The sequence below is a fragment of the Necator americanus genome, chromosome III, assembly GCF_031761385.1.
Source record: "Necator americanus strain Aroian chromosome III, whole genome shotgun sequence".
Taxonomy (NCBI): Eukaryota; Metazoa; Nematoda; class Chromadorea; order Rhabditida; family Ancylostomatidae; genus Necator; species Necator americanus.
In genome coordinates this window covers 10,934,916-10,957,595 of record NC_087373.1, presented here as the reverse complement: position 1 = coordinate 10,957,595, position 22,680 = coordinate 10,934,916, and the positions used below count along the sequence as shown (strand labels likewise).

Below are 22,680 nucleotides of genomic sequence, written 5' to 3'. Positions count from 1 at the left end.
CGAATCTGAGGTGGTGCAGATTTCAGGTGGAGTATTCGTGTACGGGATGGGAGACTACGGAGAGGGGGGCGATTCCGTCCAAATTGCCTTAAAAAAAGGCCCGAAAGATACTGCTTCAGGCGTTTTGGCGCACTATTTTCTACAGGGAGTTCGACTGGAGCGCGCTAGCCTTGTGCGGCGCCGCATCTTCCGCGCCGTTTTTTACGGCAATTAGGAAGAAATGGACGGAATCACCCCCCTCTCCGTAGTCTCCCATCCTGTATACGAATACTCCACCCGAAATCTGCACCTCCTCAGATTCGTGGGGTGATGCCTTTAAAAGTGTGAACATTTCGCAAAAAGTAACTCGAACAAAAATTTTGTTTGGAAAAATGTCCAGAAAAAAGTGCTACGTACTATAAGATTGCTTACTACGCTATCCCATGAAAGTAAGGTAAGCCTGAGAACATATAACTGCCATTTTTAGTTTTTGCTGTGCATCACTTAACATGTAGGAATATAGGAACATGTATTTTGCTCATTTTTTCTTTCTTCTCTTTTTTCTCCTATTAAATTAAGCTAATCAAATACATGTTTGCGGGGGAATGGAATAATTAATCAACTGCAAAATTTTTTTCTACTTCTCTTTCCAATCACGTTACTATGTTTACTACATGACCAGTTTCTCTGCTCTCTGTGAATGTCGTTTGATCAAATTGATTGAGATCTAACATTACATTTTTGTTGATCGCAGGCACATTCTTTTGAAGCTGAGTGTAAGTATTTTAAAAGACAATAAGTTAGCTAATCCAAAAAAATCCGTAATGCATAGGATACGATATGCTTGCATATATACTATACCACGTACTATACTATGTATATGCTATACTTGCACTTTACTAAATTTCTACTATTTTCATGCCATCATCACTATCACACTTCAAATTTTCACTAAATTTTTCAGAATTTTGAAGAAGAATGAAACACACTGGAGTATGTAGATTAACATAACATGAAATGGTAGTACTATAATACATCGAATATAACATAATAATAATCTGGCCATCCTTTTGATGCAGAGTTTTATCTTAGAAGAAGTCTTCCCTTTTTTTTCGATATCTGCAACATCCTCTTTTCTCCCGAATATAATATTTTGCAACGCTAACGTGGAATTGAGAAGGAGGTGCGTTCGAAACCAGAACATAGAGCGATTGACCGTTTTTCCGTACTCCCCTCTTATTTGCAATATTAATTCAAACTGAACAAATATTCTACTATTGACAACGATTAGCATGCGATGCTGACAGCGTCAGTCACCACTGCGAACGTTGTTTTCCTGAAGTTCTTCCCAGCATTAATATTAATCAAGTATCAATGAGGAACAGTTTTCATTGGCCACTTGCAACCCTACTACTAGTTATAACTGTAGTTGTTCTGACAGTTATCACTGTTCGAGAAAGGTGAGTCACCACCTTTTGTTCGTTTGTTCATATATATATATATATATATATATATATATATATATATATATATATATATATATATATATATATATTCATTCATTCATCCAATTATTCATATTCTTTTAACGCATTTGTTTCAAAATGTTCTTCCACATAATTGGTCTTCATTATATCCTAGTGATGGTTAGCTAAGTGGGATTACAAAGATTCTTGGCTCCTGCCGCTTGACGTCTCCTCATCCATTCACCGAGGGATCCTGACGAACTCGTTCGTTCTGGGTTAAGTTTGTAGACCAAACCTTGATGAGCGCTGTCCTACTATAGCGTTCTGGACTTGTTTATAGATATCATAGGATCCCAAGGGTTTTTCTTCTGTAGTGAGGAAAATAATCTGTCAACCCACCACACTAATGTGTAAGAAGTGTCTTTTTTGTTCTATAAAATTTAGGCGAAATTCTAGTGAACCCTCTTCTTTCTTGTTCTTTTTTTATGGCGTACCTGCCTGTGGTTTCAAAGGATAAATTATAAAGGATAAAGTTTCTGGCGTTAATCAATCCGCTTGGGATGCGCCCCCCGTTCACTTCAATTCAGGATCGTTTGAGGTTTACGAACATGTAGCTGGCCTATACAATGACCTGTGGGGGCTAGCCGATGCGTCAAGTCAGTGTTTTTATTCTGCCAGACAAGTCGGGTACCAATTTATCGACCCCGGAGGGATGAATGGCTTGGTGAGCGCTAGGGCGGATTCGAACCTCCGATCGATCGTGCAGGAAGCGGAACCTCTAACCGTTACACTACACCCACCCTTTATACACCCTTGGTTTCAGATGTACAAATATGTGGTTGTTGGTCCGTTTGATACATAGTGTATGTGACTAAGCAATTCCACACTTCTTTCCCATGTATGCCACGGTTTCAGTGTAATTTCGGTTTCGTCTGAAGAAACACCTAGATATAAGTTGTGAAAGAGAGAGTTTTGCTCAAAAACACGGACACATGTCATCATTTTCATGCATAATTCCACAATTCTTTCCCATGAGCAAAAAGAAGTGTACATACGTTTCGACGTTTCTTTCAACCCCATTGTCTCTTGTACTTTGTCCATCGCATTTTGCTGCTGCGTACTCTGGTAGTAATTCCAAATTCCGCAAATTCCCGTCTCAGATTCTTAAGTAAGGGTAAAGGATTAAAGATGAAGTGTTCGGCGCTAGTCAACCCCTTGGGATGCGTCGCCGCGTTCAGTTCAATTCAGAATAGTCTTAGGTTAACGGAACGTGGGTCCAACCTATACAAGACCTGCAGGGGCTGTCCTATGTATTAAGTCAGTGTTTTTATCCTCTCTGACATGTCTGGTACCAATTTATCGACCTCATACTGATCACTGCCACTCACCGACGGTTTTTCAATATTTGAATTTTCCAGCATTTCATGCATAGTATTGTAGTTCATTTCAGAACCGAAATAGTATGTTTTTCGATGAGCAAACACTTAGCAGTATTTGTCATACAGTTCAAGTCTGCAGACTTATCCGTCATGGGGTATTCACCACAGCTCCTCGTTAAAGGCAGCATGCCAAGAACCTGAGGTGGTGAGGATTCCAGGTGGAGCATCCGCAAACGGGGATGTAGATTATGGAAACGGGGGTATTTCTGCTCATTTCCCCCCGCATCACTACAAACAGCCGCCTTCAGAATGCTGTTTTGTACGAAGCCATCTATTGCAACGCTCCAGCCTTTGCGCCGCCTCCGCCCTGCGATTCGTCGAAAATCAATTCAAACTGCCCTTATAGGTAGTATGTGTTGTTTCGGAGTGGCGGGTGGCGTGGTACAATAGAAGGCATCGTACAAAACAGCATTCAGGGGCCGGCTGCTTGCAGTGATTCAGTGAGAGATGAGCGGAACCACCCCGCTCTCCATTATCTACGACCCCGTAACGGATACTCCACCTCAAATCCGTACCACCCCAGATTAGTGGTATGCTGCCTTTAAAGAACTAGGACATAATGGCATAGTCAATATCCGAAAAAACATCAAATATTTTGCTTACTTCATTCAAACGAAGTCCTTAGAAATTCCGCGAATTGCTTTCAGTTTTAAATAAGAACATTTTCCAACGTTTATTGTTAATCCCACTTTTTAGGGATAAATATCTGAAAACTGTAGAGGTTCTCGAACTAGAATTGCGAACAATTTCTTGGGATTCGAGGACAAGGTTCACGAGGAGTATACTAAGCAATGACGAAGCAATCATCTTTATAGGTGCGCGACTCTTTCAACTCTCTACTTTTTCAAAAAAATTTTTAGGCTTTTATAATATATTCTGAGAGAACGAGATTTTGGGAAGCGTTTGAATGCAATTTAGGTGGTGTTCCTCGTTCTGGAACTACGCTTATGAGAGCAGTGCTTGACTCCCATCCGGACATCAGATGGTTAGTGGCTGTTCTCTCTTTTTTGGATACCCCTTCTAAATTTCATCAGTCGGCGTACATTTGCAGTTGATTCCTGTTAATTGTACTGTTTAAGCGGTGAAGAAACGTCGATTGTGCCAGCTATTCTCGGAATAAGAGAGCAATGGACCACTAGATTTATGAGAAAAACTGCAAATTTAAGTGGTATCACCCAGCAGACACTCGATGATGCCACTTCAGCGTTTCTCCTTGAAGTGAATCCGCGAGTTTCATAAGTTCCGACTTTTGTTCCATTGTTTGCTTATAAACTGTAGTTGATTGGGAAACATGGACCGTTGGCGAAACGTCTCTGTAACAAGGACCCATACACTGCTTATTCGCTGTCGTCTCTCATTAGGATGTTCCCAAACTCTAAGCATATTCTGATGATTCGTGACGCCAGAGCGACAGTACATTCAATGATTGAAAGGAAGGTTCCAGTGGCTGGATTCAATCGATCCGATATCCCAGTGGGTGAGATGTTGATGGTAACGTCATCCTTATTAAGATCATTGTTTATTCATGAATCATTGTTAGTTCAGCTTTTCAGTAACAGGAGAAGGACAAATAAAGCATCAGTTAGTTCAGATGGGACCTTGAATTCGCGTTGAAAAAACTCGTCTGAAGTATTTTGGAGAGGAAATAATGACAAGGAATAAAAAAAAAGAAGCAAAACAGTAAAACAGAAGAACAGTAGTTGTGACCTATGTGGTTAAGTCGGGTAGTGCTACTAACGAAATCAAAATGAGCCTCATTTTTCCTACCTAAATTTCCCGTTTCCGATGCTTCAAATCTTTGAATATCCGTCGACTGATAAATGCTTGAAAAAGACAACAAATGCTGTTCGAGAAGAAAAATGCTGTTCTCGCGTAACTGAAACCACATTTTGTCTGAACACGTCTTTTTTTAACCATAATTCCTTTTTTGTAATTATTTAGAGGTTTGTTTCAAAGTTTCAGTAGCAAATCAATCACAGTCATCCTCATTTATAATGTCTTTTTGGCGAAATTTACTTTTATTGGTCGTGTTCCCGCTCCTCTCCCTCTAGAAGTGAACAGTTTCCTCAGAAAGTCAGGAGTACAAAGGAAGTCAATGTAGTTCCCTTCCAGCAGATGTTCAAATTGTGGAATTTTCAACTCACAAAAATGCTTAATCTATGCTCGAGTGCACGAGGTCTATGTCTTAAGGTGGGAAATTCACTTTAAACTAATCTCAATCTTTGTTAGTTCTACGACTCACATTTTTAAAGGTATTTTATGAACGTCTTGTACAACGTCCAGCAGATGAAGCTCGACGAATCCTTAATTTCCTTGACGTTCCTTGGTCGGACGATGTATTGCGTCACCAAGAAAAGATTGGCAGCGAAGTGAAACTGAACCCGTGAGTATCCTTCGTTCGAAACCAAGCGCATTCTATAACTCTATGTGATGTTGTAGATTAATTTCTTCCGAATATTTCCACTTCAGGAACGAATTTTCAACTTCTCAAGTGAAGGAAAAAGTGAATAAAAAGGCGTTGACGTCATGGTTCGGTTGCTACTCAGATAACGTTTTGACCGAGATAGATAATCTGGCCCCATTATTGCGATATTTAGGTAATACTTACTAAACTTGTCGCTGTTACTATAAGATGAGAGTTATCAGAAAAAAAGGAGAAACCTTCAAGAAGGTAATTCTCGGAGAATAGAAACTTCCTTCTATTTTTCTCGATAATAATTACAGTGGGACTCTTTTAGGTTACGACACGTCGAGTCGAGAACCCGATTATGGTCAGTTTGCAGCCGAAGACTTCTACGCGAGGGGATACGTGATATAACTGCCGGTGTTCGTGAGCCCCAATAATTGTGTACAATGCCTCATAATGACATACGGAAAATTACTTTATTTTGCGAAGATGTTTCTGAAGAAATAAGCAATGTGTTGCGTGTAATAAACTCATTATATGTGCATAATCATTCGACATCACATAATTCAAATAACTTTTTTTCGATAACTGCGAATCTCCTGGCATCGAAATCTTAAAACATAAGGGATATCATCTCAGAGCTGGGAGACTTACTAAAGAACCGAAAACAACGGAATATTTGACCTTTTATCTTTATTCCAACACCACGGAACGTTTTCTAGGAGTGATAAGACAGACTACAGATCAGAGGATGTCCGTACTGCTACGTAATGAAGGAAAAACGAAGGTAAAGAAGAATGTACTTGTTTCAACCAACCCATAATTATAGAAAAATAAGAGGTTCTACTTTAAAGCTGAAAATGCTGAAAAGCTCTATAAGCAGCCATTTTCTTAGAATTAAAAGACCTGAAAAAAGATTTACAGAGGTGCTCAAGGTTTTTATTACTGATAAAACTATGTTCGGTAACTGCAACCTGCTTTATCGGTCGAAGTATGTTCTTAACGATTTGACTACATTTGGAATGGTATTCGTAATGTGTGTCCAAAAAGCAATCTCTTGAGGAGTAATATCTCGGAAATCGTAAGAGTCTTTGGAGTGAGCAAAGTGAAATTTTGAAGAATCCGTTCAAAAGCACAGAAGCGGGGAATTCGGATGCGCTTCCTGACCTTGGTTTTATCAAATATGTAGCCTGAAAACAGGGAACAGTCCGTTTACTCCGACATACTCGGTTAACTACTTTCACACTCTGCAGCCTCACCACTGACATATTTCGTGCATACACCTTCTTAATAAATTCGAAGAGATGTGTCCGGTCATAAGTTGCTTATACGATCCATCGGTATCGCTTTCGGAAATTCAAAAAATACTCTCAATATTTGGATAGAGGATCAAAAGAAACACTTGTATGCAAGCTTTTCCTTCCCATCGACTGTTTTTTTCGAATATATAAAATCAAAAAGAAAAAAAAGTAAAATTTTGAATAGTTCCATTTTGAATTCCAAAATGATAAGGAGTTAGCAGAAAATAGTGGAAAGATTGCATCGTAGGCCAGACCTATGAAAAGGAAAGGTCTTCACAAGTTTCCCCTTTCCTTGTAGTGATTAACGATTTTTCAAACATAACAACGTCCACAGCATCTGCACCTTTTTCTGTCAAATACTACCGTTCTCGTTTGAATATTCTCATTTAAACGTTGAAAACGATGAATATCGAAATACTGATTCCCAAGGTCCAAATTTCACCTCATTCCCGAAAATTTGGTTGAGCGATTCATTAAATCTGCGAAGATTAACGGTGTTGAATCCCACCACCTTGATGATTTTTTCGCGCTGAATGCAACCTCACAGTGCTGCTTCTTTTTCACACAGATGGCATCCGCCTTCGATAACTTTTCCATAACTGAAAAATCAATGAACTTAAAAACTGTCCGTAAGGAGGGATACAGAAGAATTGCCGCAAGTTTACGGACTGCTTTCACTTATCTTGACAACAAGAATGAGAGAGTGGTTTAATGTTAGGTATGCATAAACCGTGAATATCAGCAAATTACAATCTTAAGACGTTATATTATTACGCGATGATATACATGATTATCAGGTGAAGTCAGGTGTTCACTACTAATTCTTAGTTCTGGTGTAGAGAAGCTGGAAGTAAAGCATCAGGAGGAGGGATGGATCATGCTCGAGAGAGTCGTCTTCAATAACTACCTTTGACACCGCTCCGAAGCCGCTTTTAGTAAAAATGTACAGCTCAGATTTCAGTTCTCATTTTGCTGAACGTGGAGGCTGATCTGCCCTGCGAAAAAAATGCTAACGACGGCAATTTCACCACACGGAGGCGTGAAATGCACCTCAAGTAAGTCAAGCATGGCCTTAAAAAATGTATAGATAATAACAGCAAGGTGTGGTGTGCACTGCACCTACGTGTTCGAACCCAATTCGCGCAGACTTCCACATAATCATGACTCAAATCCCAATCCATATCCAGAAATTTTGCGGTGCTAGCGCATGAACTGAGGCGTATGGTGGAGATTTCGAAATGTCACTCTACGGACGGATGAACAACGGTGAAAGGAGCGACAATGCGATAGGAAGAGAAGGAAACACAAACAACAAAGCATTACTTGAGAAGAAGAACGCTAAACATTACATTGATACGAATTCATAATCATAAGTAAAGTAATAAGTAAAGAAAATTAAGTAAAGGTAAGGAAAAGTACGAAAAACGCGGACAAACACATGATGAAAAACACAAAAAAAGTGCAAAAACAATGGGTGGTCTGCTGGCGCCAAACAATGGCGCCCCAGCAATGGAAGAGGTACAAGAAAGGTAAAAAAAAAGTACTAAAAAAACTAGTAAGTTGCAGTTCGAATGTTCTTTTGTCTTGAAACCTCGGCATACTCTGTTTGTGTTTTGTTGTAGTGTGCCTGCGAGGTTTTTAGATGGAACCTTTATTTGCCTGACATTTCGGCTTTTTCGCCGTCTTCAGAGGCCTAAATAGAGGATAATTGGAGCAATGCTACGTTTATCCCGTCAAGTGTCACACTACCCTGGGTCAGTGTTTCGATAATCGTTCAGGGTAGTGAAAACAGGAACCCATCTACATTGAAAATGGTCTTACGTGTTGCTCCACCGGATGTGGCGCGGCTAATTGCACGCACTTGTCACCCAGTGTACCAGCGAATGAGTATTACTGCGTTATAGATCACCAGCGACGATATAGATGATTTGATCTACAGACAGAATATCAGGCGGTTATAGGTCACAGAGCGGTACAAGTGGCAAGAACTCATTCGTTATCGACAAGCATTCATTTCTATTATTCATTGAAGGGTTTCTTTTAAGAATAAAAAACGCCTCCAACGTCTTCCTTGCCGATATTTCTGTTTCGTGAGCCAGTATAACGCATTTCAGATCGTAATCGTTTCCGTTTGTGTGCCTCATGTCTGTGCCTTCCTAGTGGTGTTATCAAACTTTTTCGTCGCTTTCCTGCCATGTGTTCATTAATCCTCACTCCAACATTCCTACCGGTCTCCCCAACGTAAATGGCATTGCATATCAAGCACTCAATCTCATATATTACCCCCATTTTTGCGCGTCGCCTGTTCTTCCGTAAGGACAAATAACACATCTTTCACAGATGCAGTATCTATCATAAAGTCTGTTTCTAACAAGCTGGCTTTTGATGTTTGCATTTGGGATAATCAAAAAGATCACGTCATCCTGTAATTGTGCTTGGATGATGCTTCACTAAATAGCGGCACTAATACTGTCAGGGATAAAAGGAAGACAAAGAGAAATTTTTGAGAAAGATCACGTGATCTTGGTGGATATCCCAAATGCTAACATCAAAGCCAGCTTGTTAGAAACAGAACTCATGATAGATACTGCATCTGGAATGCCACTTTCTCCTACTCGTGTTAGGTGGTTTCTTCGAAACACGGATTTCTCAATCCGTGCATCAAGTCATTATTCTCGTATAGTTCACATTATTTTCTTCTACAGAGTGATTATAAATAAGTAATGCTACTTCCTTCCCCATTGTTCGTCTATCTGTTGGTTATGTTGCAATGCCTGGCATGAAAATCTTGGGTCGTTGCTTCTCGTTAAACGCGTGATTGCACCGCCTTTTTTCGGTCGTGAAGAGTAGACGTTAGCGGGATGTGGGTCGAAAACGATGCCAGCCACGATTATTGGAAGTATCGGCTATGTATTTGGGAAGTAATGAAGCAGTGGAAGCAATCAGCATGAGTTCAACGAATTTCCTGAAATCGGAAATTTCCAAGGAACAGTGCTTGGGATCAAAAAGCGATCAAATTTGCCTCATCCAATCATAGTTTTCGACCTCAGACTAGGAAGTCGAGATCTAACAGGTTCATTGCTGTAGTTTGTTATAATGTCGTGACATATAAAGTTTGTAAATCTTCTTTATCTTCCCCCAGTTACGGCTCAATCAAGGCCGCATGCAACCTTCGACTACTCCACTTCAAGTAGCAACACAAAAGTATATCATCACAAAATATAAATACAATGCAATGTCTTGGGTTAACTGCTAAAAGTATAACCTATTCCAAATACAAATACACATTTATGAGAATTCGATAGGTGAGAATAAGGGAGAAAGGAAATAACTGAAACTAAGAGGAGGCGGAGAATATGTGAAGAAATAGATTAAGGCAAGGCAAGTGATACTACTAGACAACCTACTTCTCCATAAAAACATGATTGCCTCTTGCGCGGAAGTCGCGTTCCGGCGCGTTGGCTCGCAGCGAGCCCTGCCATATACAGTATTAACGGCACTCACAAGTACAAGCACACATCTACAAGAATTCTCACCTATTAACTTCTTCCAACTCAATTATTCTTTTGGAGAAATTCCATTTTCATCACACCATCGGAAGGTGTGTCACACTTCCTGTTCTCTAGCCTAGCTCTTATGTGTACAGACAAAGGTTAGTTATTCTATTTTTCTTCTGTTACATTGTTGATGAAAACCACTACTGACTATTTGCTGCACTCGATACATCGCCAATAACGAATTCGCCATTACTGTGTGCTGTAGTTCGAATGTTCTTTTGTCTTGAAACCTCGGCATATTCAAGGCACTAACAGGGTTATGTGGCACTTGATGGGATAAACGTAGCATTGCTCCAGTCATCCTCTATTTAGGCCTTTGAAGACGGCGAAAAAGCCGAAACGTCAGGCAAATAAAGGTTCCATCTAAAAACCTCGCAGGCACACTATAACAAAACATTGTTGATGTTACTATAACAAAACACTGTGTGCTGTATTCTGCCATATCTATTCGCTGCAAATCCATCCCTTCAAATTTTTTCAGCAGAGGTTGCCATAACTATGCACTGTAGATCTAGAGAGATCTAGAGAGATCTAGAAAGAGACTGAAGATCCTGATTAACTTTGCACTGGTCATCTACCTAAGACTAATGATCCTATAAGCTTCCACAAACTCACTAAGGGGAGTTGTCCCTAAATGTCTCTTCAATGTTGCAACCTCTTGCTTCATGGATGGCTTCGCAACATGTGGTAGGCTGAATCATTGATGGTGGAATGTTGGTGATTAGTAGCTTCTACTCATGGCTGACACAATCTTTGCTGTTAAAGCATTACTTATAGAGTTGAAAATCAGATTTGCTCCACGAGTTGTTGCTGTATGCCTATACATTTCCTATCTCCTATTTCCTTCCATTGATTTGTATCTCTACACTTCAAAGATTCTTTTTCTCCTAGATCTCCTTCGTTGCTGAATTCACTTCCTCATTTCTCCTCTGAATTGAAGCTCCGTTGAAGTTTTTTTTCAAATAGTTGTTCTCAGTGATTGAATTCTCGAAAGTATAGTTTATAGACAGCTAACAGCTACAGATACATACAGATAGATACATGATACATACGGATAGATACATGATAACAGATAGACAGCTTTTGTTGGAGTAACCATGACCATGACCATAAGCATGAATGAACAAAAGTCAAATTCGAACCATCGTGTACTACGAATCTCTGCAAGGCAACAACGCAAGCAACGGCACCGCTCATATCTGTGCTACGTTTAAGAGGGATGTGGTATCCCTCTGTACTGTCGCTCACTTGTTCCAGCGGTTCGAGTTAAGAGATATTCTCGTTTGAAGATCGGCCTCGCTGTGGTCGATGAAGCTTTTCGTGACACTCCCAGAGATAACCCCAATACCACAACTCGTGAACTGTCCACTACACTTTCATGCGGCCGTACAACAACCTTCAGGCGTCTTCAAGCTCTGGGTTACAGAGAAGCGATGTCGATTTGGGTCCTCCAGAAATTCAGTGCTTCGTAGCTGACAACAAGAATGTGGACCAGTCTCTTCTTCTGCGCCCACAAAGGCCGGACTTTCTCCACCAAATCAAAGAAGAAGATGAGAGTTGAGAGTTGTATATCAACGAAAACCACTACTAACTACTGGAGAACCACTTCCGAAAGAGTCCAAAGAAAGATTATGATTATGATTTAGGAAGATTACAAGAAAAGGATAAAAAGCTTGAATTGCTCCTATGTGCACCATGACCGCTGAAGTCTATTCTTCCCAAAACAGAAATTGGCAGACGCAATCCGCATGAAGCATAAGAACATTGGTCATGTTGATCGACTTCAAGAGAATGCCCGACCTCACCTGGCAAAACGTACTCGGAGAACTGCAAAGTTTGTTTGGGAGGTGTTACCGCACCCTCCTTATTCTCCTGACTTGGCCCATTTGACTATCATTTGTTTCGGGGACTAAGACTGCATCTACGTGAGGAAACTTTCGATGATCAGAAAGAACTGCAAAGTAAGATTTAGCGCTCGCAACCGTTAGACTTCTGGACTTCTGGGATCGTTAGTCTAGTTTGAAGTTTTAACAATGAAGTTTTAATTCTTTGGAAAAAGCGTGAGATTTGGTGCAAGACTTTAAGACCAACCTAACGATTGATTTTGGCAACTAAAGCTAATCCTGCTGACATCTAATTTATTAGAGTAAGTCAAGAACTTACACATGACGTCTAACTAGAAACAGAAGTCTCGTTCATTAGGTCTCATGTGTGCTACATTGTTGAAGTTTGAGTGAGCTTGAAAATCAGGAAGTAACCCACTAGTTAATTTAAAATCTTATTCTAGAGTCTCAGAGTCTGCTGTACCTCATGATAAAAAATTGCAGAAGTTTTCATTGAGAAACAACAAAAACAAAAAAAAAATGAAACAAGAGAAACACTAGATTAACCATTGTGAACGCACTTTTGATGCTAAAATAAGGAGGAAGTTTTGCGAGCCGTTCAAGCAACAGAGTAATAGTAAATAAAACTGACCGAAATTCTACACACATACATAATATTAGCGGAGCAGCCCCCTAACCCTAGCAAAAGGCTGCTCAGTGCGACTGTGCGACTGCAGAATAGCTTCAGCACTACTTAATACCGTCCCCTTTTCGCCGTTTACACTTTGCTTTCCTTAAGATTCGAATGGGTATAAGATATGACTGCGGATAAGGTGATGATAATGCACGAGCATTTTCAAAAAAAGCCCTGCACTTTCTGAGAAATAAAATTATTCAAAAAAACCCTGAAGTAGTTCCTCATTGTTACTTCACCACGTCTGTGTGTCACGAAATTCGAAAAAGGGGGTGCGACGGGTCCACCCGGCGTCGGATTGGTGCGCTGGGGTCAGATCTATAAAATGGGTTGCGACGGATCCACCGGCGCCAGATATCTATTGAAGGGGGTGCGACGGGTCCACCGGCATAGCACTGCGCGCCGGTGCCAGATGATCATGGAAGGGGGAGCGACGGGACCATCGGCGGCAAATTGGTGCGCCGTCGCCAGATACCTATGGAGAGGAGTGCGACGGGTCCACCGGCGCCAGATTGCTATAATATGCGACGGATCCACCGGCGTCGGTGGACCCGGTCATTGGTGCGCAATAACTTAGTGTGCATGACGCAAAAGATAAATGGTTGGAGCCGTTTCATAGCCGTGATCACTGGGCGCTTTGCTCTTCACCTTTATGACTTCTTCGCGTGCCTATTTCCTTCTTTGTTCGCCCCAAGTTTGTAGCATGCCGTTCTCAGAAGGTGGAAACAAGTATACTAACAGATGCTTAAATACTAGCAAGATGTTTATGTGATCTGACGTGGAACGTTATCTTTATCAGTAGAATTATGTCTTTCACGTCATTTTATGCCGAAACATCATTCTTTGATAACTGTTTATAGAAAATAGGAGGAAAACCCATATTTCGCGTGATACTTTTAAATTTTGTCTATAATATATTGATAATCAGTGTGTGAAGCTGATGTTCGAATGTTGTCCAAATGTAGAACTGACGCGTTTAGGAAGATGTCTATGAAATTTCTCGCCCTTAGTTATAATATAAAAAAGGAAGAAAGATTGTTGGAGATGCACAAGTCCAACTTCGTAGAAAACGGCACTAATATTAATTTTCGTCAATCCGTGAAGGCGAGCGAAGCAAACTCCACAGAAAGTCTGAAGTCCGGCTTTAACCGGACGCTCAGACTGGTACAAATATAAAGAACCCAAATTATTTTCCATTCCAATCACTTGCACCCAAATGTGTGCCTTATGTTTTCGATGTTATCCTGTGACGAACGAATAATATGCTATTGACAATGATTGAACAGCTTGCTGGTCGAATCGTTATTACTTCCAATGAATTTTCCTTCACTCGTCATTATAACATCATTCATGAGGAAAGGCTTTCTCTGGCCGTTCCTTTCCCTGGTGCTGGCCGTGGTTGCAGTGGTGTTAGTTATTGTCACAGTTAATGAAAGGTAAATTTGAGTTATTATTTTATCTTTTTTCTCTTTCCATGTATAGAATCATCTTCCTCGTATTTCATTTTTTTTAAAATCTTATCGACATCCGTTGATTCTAACGTCGTTTTCTTTACGCGCGTTTTCTTTACGCGTTGACGTTACTTTTTGTTGAGGTTTAATTTTAATTTTTTATTTAGTTTAATTTTTTTTATTAATACACCCAAAATATGGACGTGTTCTTGACAAACAAAAATGTAATCACAGCAGGAAAACCAGAACAAACCAAGTAAGAAAAAAAGGAAAATAAGTATATAAAAAACCGTAGAACCAGCAAGAAAAAACATAGGTAAGGATATATAATCAATAATATCATCCACTGCAAATTAGTGTTTGCGAAGGATGAGCAAGTTAAACATTGACGTCCTTTGTAGAATTTTGAATAGGAGATTATTTTTCTTACATTATTTGTTTTAGTACTCTAGATGAGTAACAAAGGTGAAAAAGTGCTCTTTATAACATAAAGTTGCATGATATCAAGTTGTTGTGCGAGAAGGTGCGAAGCGTCAACGTCCTGGATATTTTACGTCGAAATCGTTGACAGTCGCACGTCACAACGGTCGTTTGATTGATGCTATCATATTCATATATCATATTTAGAAGGGAGGAACAGATATTGAACGTTTATCTATTGCTCGCGCTAAAACTGGACGAGTTATGGAGTTATCTGCTTCTTCTTCTCTTTTCTTTATGACTGGAAAATCCTCTGTTAAAAAGCCAGCACAAGACGACCTGAAACCATTTGCGATTGGATATACAGCTGGGCTCGAGGTGTCCCAGTGGAGATAGTTACACCGATTTAGAGATCTCGCTTGCTGCAATCGGACTACAGAAATGAGTATGGTTTCCCTTCAATCACAGCCGCTGTCTCCCTAGTGTGAATTGAAGCGCAGCCGCTTACGCAACTCCAACAAGCTTCACTTTCACCTTCGTTTTCCCCATCGATCCCTTCTGAGGTCGTAAGCTCAGTATGGAAGATATAATGTTTCACGAAGTACTTGTGTACTTACCCTAACATGGAAAAAAATAGTTCCTTATTTTGATCCTTTTTTTTGTGAATTCCAAGTGCTTGTGGCCAAAAATCTTCTTTGTTTTTTTCAATTTCATATATAAAGCACAGCTTATAGTCGGATCAAGACGACATGAAGCATAGCACAGTTGCGTAAACGGGTGGGTACGAAAAGGCGAAGCGGTTGGGATCGAATTGGAACCATCGCGAACTGCAGTGATGAGGGATGCCAAGAGGGAGAGATAGCACTGGTTGAACTTTGGCGGTTGCTGAGCCAACCATACGTCCAGTTAGGAACCGCACGTATCGCTCCTCCGGCATTTTGAAAAGCACATTGCGATTATAGATTTGATAGAATATCGACTGAGAGGACTTTTTCAAGCCGCATGTACATTGCGATTATCATGCTATGCCGATTATATTTTCTATTGTTCTTTAGGAATTGTGCTTTATTCAGTAACATTGTATCTGGACCCTTTTTCAAATATAATATAATGTAAATATTTCAATTTTCAGGGGAAAACTGGTATTGCAGTTCTCTCCAGTTTCTTTGAAGTTGAAATAGACTATAAAATTTATGTAGAAAAACGAAACAATCAACTTCCATCCTTAGAGTCCTTATAGGGTTATCCTAACTATCTCTCCGACTTGAAAATAATGAAAAGAATTTAAGTGCATAGCTTTTTAATACTATTCTTTCATTGAATGTCCTAAATTATTCACTAAGGTTTGTGTGGTCTTGTGATCATCTCCTTCGGGGCAGAATATCCTATCTAGAGAGCAGAGTATAGCAATTGCCATGCAAGAAACACTATTGCAACTCAATGCCAATGAATAAGCCTTTACACAGTCAGTTAAACGGAAATCAGCAATAATGGAAGACCAGCTGAAAGGATATTGATGTTTATAGCATTAAAAATCATCCCAAAATATAGTAAGCAGCAACGTGGTTCCACACGTTGCTGCTTACTATACTTTCGGGTTGATTTTGATTTATTTTTGAGGATACTCAATTATTCGGTTATGTAGAAAGTTATCGTCATGTTCTTTCAAAAATAGGAAAAATACAAAAGAATATAGTTTTACAGAACAAAAATACCTAACAATTGTTCTCGAATTGCTCGGTACGCCTATCGCGACATGTAGTTGTAGAAATTTTCTACAAAAGTAGAAGGTAAAGTCACTGACGTATCAATCCACTTGGGATGCGTCAACGCGTTTTACTGCAATTCGTAATCGTTGAAGTTTTGAAACGCGTGTTGGCCTATACAATGACTTGCGGAGGCCATCCGATGATCCACTCAGTGCTTCTATCCTCCCAGACAAATCTGGTACCAATCTACCGACCCAGAAGGAAAGAAAGGCTTGGTGTGCACTAGGGCGGTTTCGTACCATCGACCATGTGGCTACAACAGACCTGTAACTGCGCCACAGCCGCCCCAGAATTCCCGCACTTACGTATGCCCCTTTCTCGTAAGAAAGTGATTTCATTATCCATTGCAGTGTAGCCGCGAACAGCTTCGGCGACATAGTATGGCCTTGTTGTACCGTCTTTCCAACGGGTATAGTGAAGGGGCGGTGAAAAAGCTGTATTTTTAAAACTTTCGATAATGTTACACTGTTCCGCAGTCTTCTTTTTTTGCATTAACATAAAGGTTTTTGCTGACAACATTTCAACAATAGCGTTTCTTGTGAATTTTTATTTTCACTGCTTTCTTCTTCCACATTCGGATAGTTTATGCTTCATATGAGCGCAATGTTATGTTTAAATTATCATCATTTCAGGTGATTCCGGTCATCTCTCCATTTATCAGTGTAAGCAGACGACCCCGGAACGCTGTTTCTTACGACGGTTGCGCCCCGCCTGCGATTTCTCCGGACTGGTTTTCGACGAGAGAATAAAGAACAGAAGCGGTCGTAAGAAACAGCGTTCTGGGGTCGTCCGTTTGTACTGATACAGGGAGAGATGAACAGAATCACCCTCTTCCCCACAATCTACGACCCCGTATAGGAATTACTCACCTGAAACCCGTACCACCCCAGACTCGTGGGGTGATGTCTTCAAGTGAGATGTCTTCACAATTTTCCATCAAGACATTCTACGTGTAAATCTTTTCTGAGTATTTTTTGTAACAGTTCTAGTGCTACTGTAATGTTAACTTTTGTAGGTGGAGACATGTCAAAGATGTTCAAACGTTGACCATAAAATTGCGAGAACTTTCTCAAAAAAAATCTCCGAGGTTTACGAGAAAATTATTAGGTGTTGAGGAGCCTCTAATCTTTATAGGTATGCTACGGTAACCTTGTTTTTTTAACACCTGCACTATTCTAGAAGTTCCGATAAAACTAGTTTTAAACGTACACATCTTAGTTTAGGTGGTGTACTAGAATCTGGGACTACGCTCTTGCGAACAATGCTCGATTTCCATCCTGACATTCGATGGTAGATTTCCTCCAAGAAAATCCAAGATTTCAATCATTTTTTACGGTAATCAACTAAATTTTCATGTGACGACAACCAGATAAAATTTAGTGGCAAAGAAACAGTCATAATCACGTCAGTGTTGTACATGAGGGAACAATGGGCCAACAACCACTTACTAGAAGTGGCGAGTTCCAGCGGCGTTACTCAGCAAAGTCTCGATGATGCCTCATCGGCGTTTATCTCGGAGGTTGGTGACGAAGTTTTCCAAGCCAAACGTTCGGTTTAGTAAGAATTTTCTACATAACTCTCTTCAAACGGAGGAGTTCTTGAAATATTTCGAGAACGGCAGCGGAAGTGCAACTTCCCTCACAAAATTCCCTCATAGGCATCAAAAAACACACGTGATCACTTTTTCACTCGACAAGGCTACTCTTTACACTTATTGCAGGGATGAAATGAAAGTGCATGAAATTCTCCTGTTATGAAATTACGCAACGACACAAAGTTTCACGGTTCTACGAGTGATAGGATCTATTTTGTAATTTTTTACCTCGCTTCCCTTACATGTGTTAATTGTTGTTTCGTCAAGTGAAATGTAGCCGTTAATGTTAGGGTTTGATGAGGATTTTCAGCGTTTTCGCTGTTCTTTTCCTATAAATTACGTTCTGAACCTTTTCAAATAATGGAAGAGACTCGAAATTGAAAATTTCTGCGATCTTTACCTTTAGTTGATTTTCAGCTGTATGTTGTTTCGACAGATTATCACAAAACATGATGTGATGGCGAAACGGTTGTGCAACGAAGAACCGTACTCGGCAGCATTTATGGTGTTCCTCAATCGAATGTTCACTAACTCGAAGCATATTCTAATGATCCGTGATGCTAGAGCTACTATATATTCCATGACAAAGAGAAATATGTCTATCGCTGGCTACAATCGAACCAATTTCCCGGTAGGTGAAATCATCTTCGAACCGCAAATCATTGATTGCATGCATATTTCTGTTGATTCAATTGATGTTCAATTGAGCTGCAGTGAAGAGTTGTTCAATGAAATGTGAGTGAGTGAAAGTGAGGCTTACACCATAATGTTCGAATAGACAAAGTATCCGATAACAGTCAAATTATGGTTTTCGAGAAGAGGTGTTTTAAAATCACAGTATCACGAAACTGACGATGAAACTGACGATGCTAGTTTTCGCGAGCAGAAATATGTAGAGTTGAATGGGATTATGAGTACGAGCGTGGCCCACTCAATTCTTCCTAATCTTCCTGAAAAAACGGCTTGGAAAATAGTGTTTGATCCTACGACATGCGTGGAAACGCGACACCCTCGTGCACGTGCCGCATCCACAAGTGAGCGGTAGAAAATCAATGATGGGTCTTCAACAATCTATTCAAGTAAAACTAGTGAATAAGCTTCTGAGAAAAGTTGGAGTCTGAAAACTGGAGCATGTACAGTAGGGTTCTATCGCAACTTGTTGATAGTCGAATTTAAGCAACAGCCATTGTTAAAATTTATTCGGACGTTTCGGTTGTGCTCGTAGAGCTGAAGTAAGAACTTTGCAATATTTCTCAAATCATCCAAAAGTCATCCCTAGGATATTACACCCGTAAACAAAAACCAAAAAAGCCCAAATCGTTGTGGAGTAGCTCGAACACAGCTTGCATTGCAGCGCCGTTGGAAACATTTGTATAAAGCGATGTGACATCGAAATTGTTTTTATCCACTTTCTGTTCTATCGCACTTCTTTGAAACTAAAGCGGTTCCCGCGCCGTTTTTCATGACGATTAGGGAGAATTGAGTAAGGCGCTCCTACTCGTTAGCGCAGGGACTCCTCAATCGTTCCTTTCGTGATTTGTCGGCTTTACAGCACACTTTCCGTTGAACATTTGTCAAATTAAATCATCGGCGTCGAATCGTCATCAAACCTACAGTGGTGAATCGAAGCATGGTTTATGAAAGAATAATACTATATTTAAAGTTGATTCATGGGAGCACGAAACCGTTTCGAAGAGAAATGTTGTAGCTAACCTATGAAGTGAACTATAGAAATTGCTTGGATAGATCGCCAATTTGTATTAATAGTAGTAAAATAAGTCTTTGAACAAGAAAAATTTTCCCCATTGAACGAGTTTGACGATTTGTTCCCAAGGTGTTTATTGCGATTCCGGCTAGGTATATATACATGCCCGAAAATAAATCGTATAATTCGGCTAGACAAAACATTGAACGTCGTTAAAATCGATTATTAAGATTTTAAACATTCGTATTAACTTGTGTTTCATCTCAGAAACTTCAGAATTCTGCAAAGATGAAGAAAAGCGAGAAAGTTAAAGGCATCACCCCACGAATCTGAGGTGGTGCTGACGGAATCACCTGAAATACTCTTTCAGGTGGAGTATTCGCATACGGGATGGGAGACTACGGAGAGAGGGGGTGATTCCGTCCATTTCTTCCTAATTGCCATAAAAAACGGCCCGGAAGATGCGGCGCGTGCACAAGGCTGGCGCGCTCCAATCGAACTCCTTGTGGAAAATAGTGTGCCGGAACGCTCGAAGCCGCATCTTTCGGGCCGCTTTACGGCAATTAGGAAGAAATGGACGGGATCACCCCCCTCTCCTTAATCTACGATCACGTAAACGAAATACTCCACCTGCAATCAGATTCGTGGGGCGATGCCTTTAACATATTCAGCGTCAACCATAGAAAGAATGAAATAATAATAATGAATAAACAATAATCATTACTTTGATTAATAACATTTTTCTTCGAAGTTTGTAAAAGCTATAAACAATGAAACATCGTGGGACTTGAATTTTGGAATACGAAAAGGTAGAGACTACCTTTTTCTTCAAAAACGCTGGGTGAGAAATTGAAGACGACAAAAACAATGTAGTGGCGCTATCGGGATAAGTGGAAAAATTACAGACGCCTCTCGAGTAGTTCGATGATCAACCGGAGTTAGGGTCAAGGTGATCATAGGACTTAAAGGCAGCATACCACGAATCTGGAGTAGTGCGGATTTCAGGTGAAGTATCCGTATACGGGATCGTAGATTATGGAGACCGGGGTGGTCTCGCTCCTCTCTCCCTGCATCGCTGCAAACAGCCGCCCCTGAATGCTGTTTTGTACGATGCCTTCTATTCCAGCGCGCCACCCTTGCACGCGTAGCGTCCCTTGCCGCCTATCCGGGCAGTCCGAATTGATTTTCGACGAATCGCAGGGCAGAGGCGGCGCAAGGGGTGGAGCGTTGCAATAGATGGCGTCGTACAAGACAGCGTTCTGGAGGCGGCTGTTTGCAGTGGTGCAGGTAGAGATGAGCGGAAAACTACCCCCGTCTCCATAATCCACAACCCCATTTGCGGATACTCTACCTGAAATCCGCACCACCTCAGATTCGTGGTATGCTGCCTTTAAAAGTTAAATATGGCAGAAATATCCCCGAAAAAGGAAAGGATAACGTTTTGAACTAGAATAAATTTTACTACGCGTATTTGTTATCTCCAAGTACCGTAATTTAAAACATGCATGTATGTAGTACTTATACTATAAATATATGTATATGTACATGCATTTTGGATATATTATATAGTTATGGACTTGCAAATATTACAACTACGTATCATTTTGATTACAACAATAATTTTATTGAAGCAAAAACCCTGAAAATCGGAAAAAAATCTTTGTTGCGTACCTGGTGTTTGTTTCACGTTCTGGTTGTGGTTGGTTGTGAAGCCACCGGTGCTGAAAAATTTGTAAAGTGCTCGAAATAGCATAATTAATCACGGTCAACCGATAACATCAAACTCCTTTTTCAGCAAATGTTCGAAATGTGGAATGTTCAGCTGACAAAAATGATCAATATGTGCATGACTGTGAAGGAATCGTGTCTCATTGTAAGTGCATCCATTAAGTGATTTTTTAATCTCTTCATTCAGCTTTATTCTTCCATTTTTCTGGTGTGAGAGTGACATCAGATTTGTCCACGAGAAAAAGCACACTAACTTGTTACATTGGCTGCATGCCTTTGTATAGAACATATCCCTTGACCTCGATCAATTTTGATCCCGAAGGGATTGATCAACGCCGAAAATTCCCTTTTTTCCCCTTCAAATGCAAATATTTCCTTGAAATACATGTTTCCCACTTTTTTTTACAGGTGTTCTATGAACGATTAATACAACGAACTGAAAGCGATGCTCGACGAATTTTGAAGTTTCTCGACGTTCCATGGTCAGACGATGTGATACAACTTCAAAAAATCGATGCAAAAGAAACACTAAATCGGTGAGATCATAAAAAACAATCACAAAGGTGTCAAACGAGTTTCTTTCTTTTCAGTAACGAGACTTCAACCTCACAAATGAAGGTGAATGCGCACATGAAATCGTTGACCTCTTGGTTTGGATTCTTCTCGAACAACACCTTAGACAAACTCGATAAATTGGCTCCACTTCTGAAAAAACTAGGTAATCTGTTTGATACTACGTAATCCATTAACTTGAGGGCCTGAAGGTTTTCTTAAGTAACCATAGTAAAAGATCCTTTAATGAAGATATCTTTTATTATTATAAACTAGGTTTTCTTACATCACAATAAAAATTTCCCTGATTTTTTGTGGAAACTGTACAAATAGCTCTCATTGCAGGATACGATACTTCATCCCACGAGCCCAACTACACCATCTTTACTGTAGATGATTTCTATGAGAAGTTGGATTTTTCGAAACTGTTTCGATGAAGTCATTGCAATTCATGATTTATCTCCACACTGCAATAAATGATTCCTTTATATTTCTCTTGTTGTTTCTTTGTCCCATTTTCTATTACAATTTACTGTAATTTTGGGCGACTGCTGAGAATTGAGAGATGTTGAGGAGGTCTCGGACCGCCACTGACTGTCACCTGCACCTGATGGCTCAGGTGAAACACAGTCAGGCATCTGAATATACGCGTTGGGAGCGTATGAGCTACATAACTTGCACTTTCCATGTCACAACTTTCCCAAACATTGCAAAAAGGTATTGTCGTCCAACACGCTTCCAGAGGTCATACCGTGCCTGGAGAAAATATGGGTTCTATAAAATCAGGTAATGAGA

At 40.2% G+C, this 22,680-nt stretch overlaps 2 protein-coding genes across 6 annotated transcripts; both read left to right on the top strand.

Moving 5' to 3' along the window:
* Positions 1 to 1,353: 1,353 nt before the first annotated feature.
* On the top strand, positions 1,354 to 5,485 carry RB195_009225 (uncharacterized protein; the record flags this gene model as incomplete). 3 transcript variants are annotated; one of them, XM_064196109.1, is made up of 10 exons in its annotated part: positions 2,477 to 2,613; positions 3,581 to 3,699; positions 3,803 to 3,869; positions 3,964 to 4,102; positions 4,163 to 4,361; positions 4,425 to 4,465; positions 4,997 to 5,074; positions 5,137 to 5,267; positions 5,354 to 5,413; positions 5,482 to 5,485. In XM_064196109.1, 10 exons carry the CDS (start codon positions 2,477 to 2,479, stop codon positions 5,483 to 5,485), a joined length of 975 nt encoding a protein of 324 aa, XP_064047256.1. The 3 variants fall into 3 exon arrangements, with proteins under 3 accessions (XP_064047255.1, XP_064047254.1, XP_064047256.1); XM_064196111.1 differs by lacking the exons at positions 2,477 to 2,613; positions 4,425 to 4,465 and adding an exon at positions 1,354 to 1,439 and having other exon boundaries at positions 4,163 to 4,357; XM_064196110.1 differs by lacking the exons at positions 2,477 to 2,613; positions 4,163 to 4,361; positions 4,425 to 4,465 and adding an exon at positions 1,354 to 1,439.
* Positions 5,486 to 13,980: 8,495 nt separating this feature from the next.
* RB195_009224 (uncharacterized protein) lies at positions 13,981 to 22,322 on the top strand (the record flags this gene model as incomplete). 3 transcript variants are annotated; one of them, XM_064196107.1, is made up of 9 exons in its annotated part: positions 13,981 to 14,102; positions 17,322 to 17,440; positions 17,530 to 17,596; positions 17,687 to 17,825; positions 18,337 to 18,531; positions 21,401 to 21,478; positions 21,742 to 21,869; positions 21,924 to 22,051; positions 22,231 to 22,322. In XM_064196107.1, 9 exons carry the CDS (start codon positions 13,981 to 13,983, stop codon positions 22,320 to 22,322), a joined length of 1,068 nt encoding a protein of 355 aa, XP_064047252.1. The 3 variants fall into 3 exon arrangements, with proteins under 3 accessions (XP_064047252.1, XP_064047253.1, XP_013298212.2); XM_064196108.1 differs by having other exon boundaries at positions 14,017 to 14,102; XM_013442758.2 differs by lacking the exon at positions 13,981 to 14,102 and adding an exon at positions 17,209 to 17,258.
* Between the last annotated feature and the right edge of the window lie 358 nt (positions 22,323 to 22,680).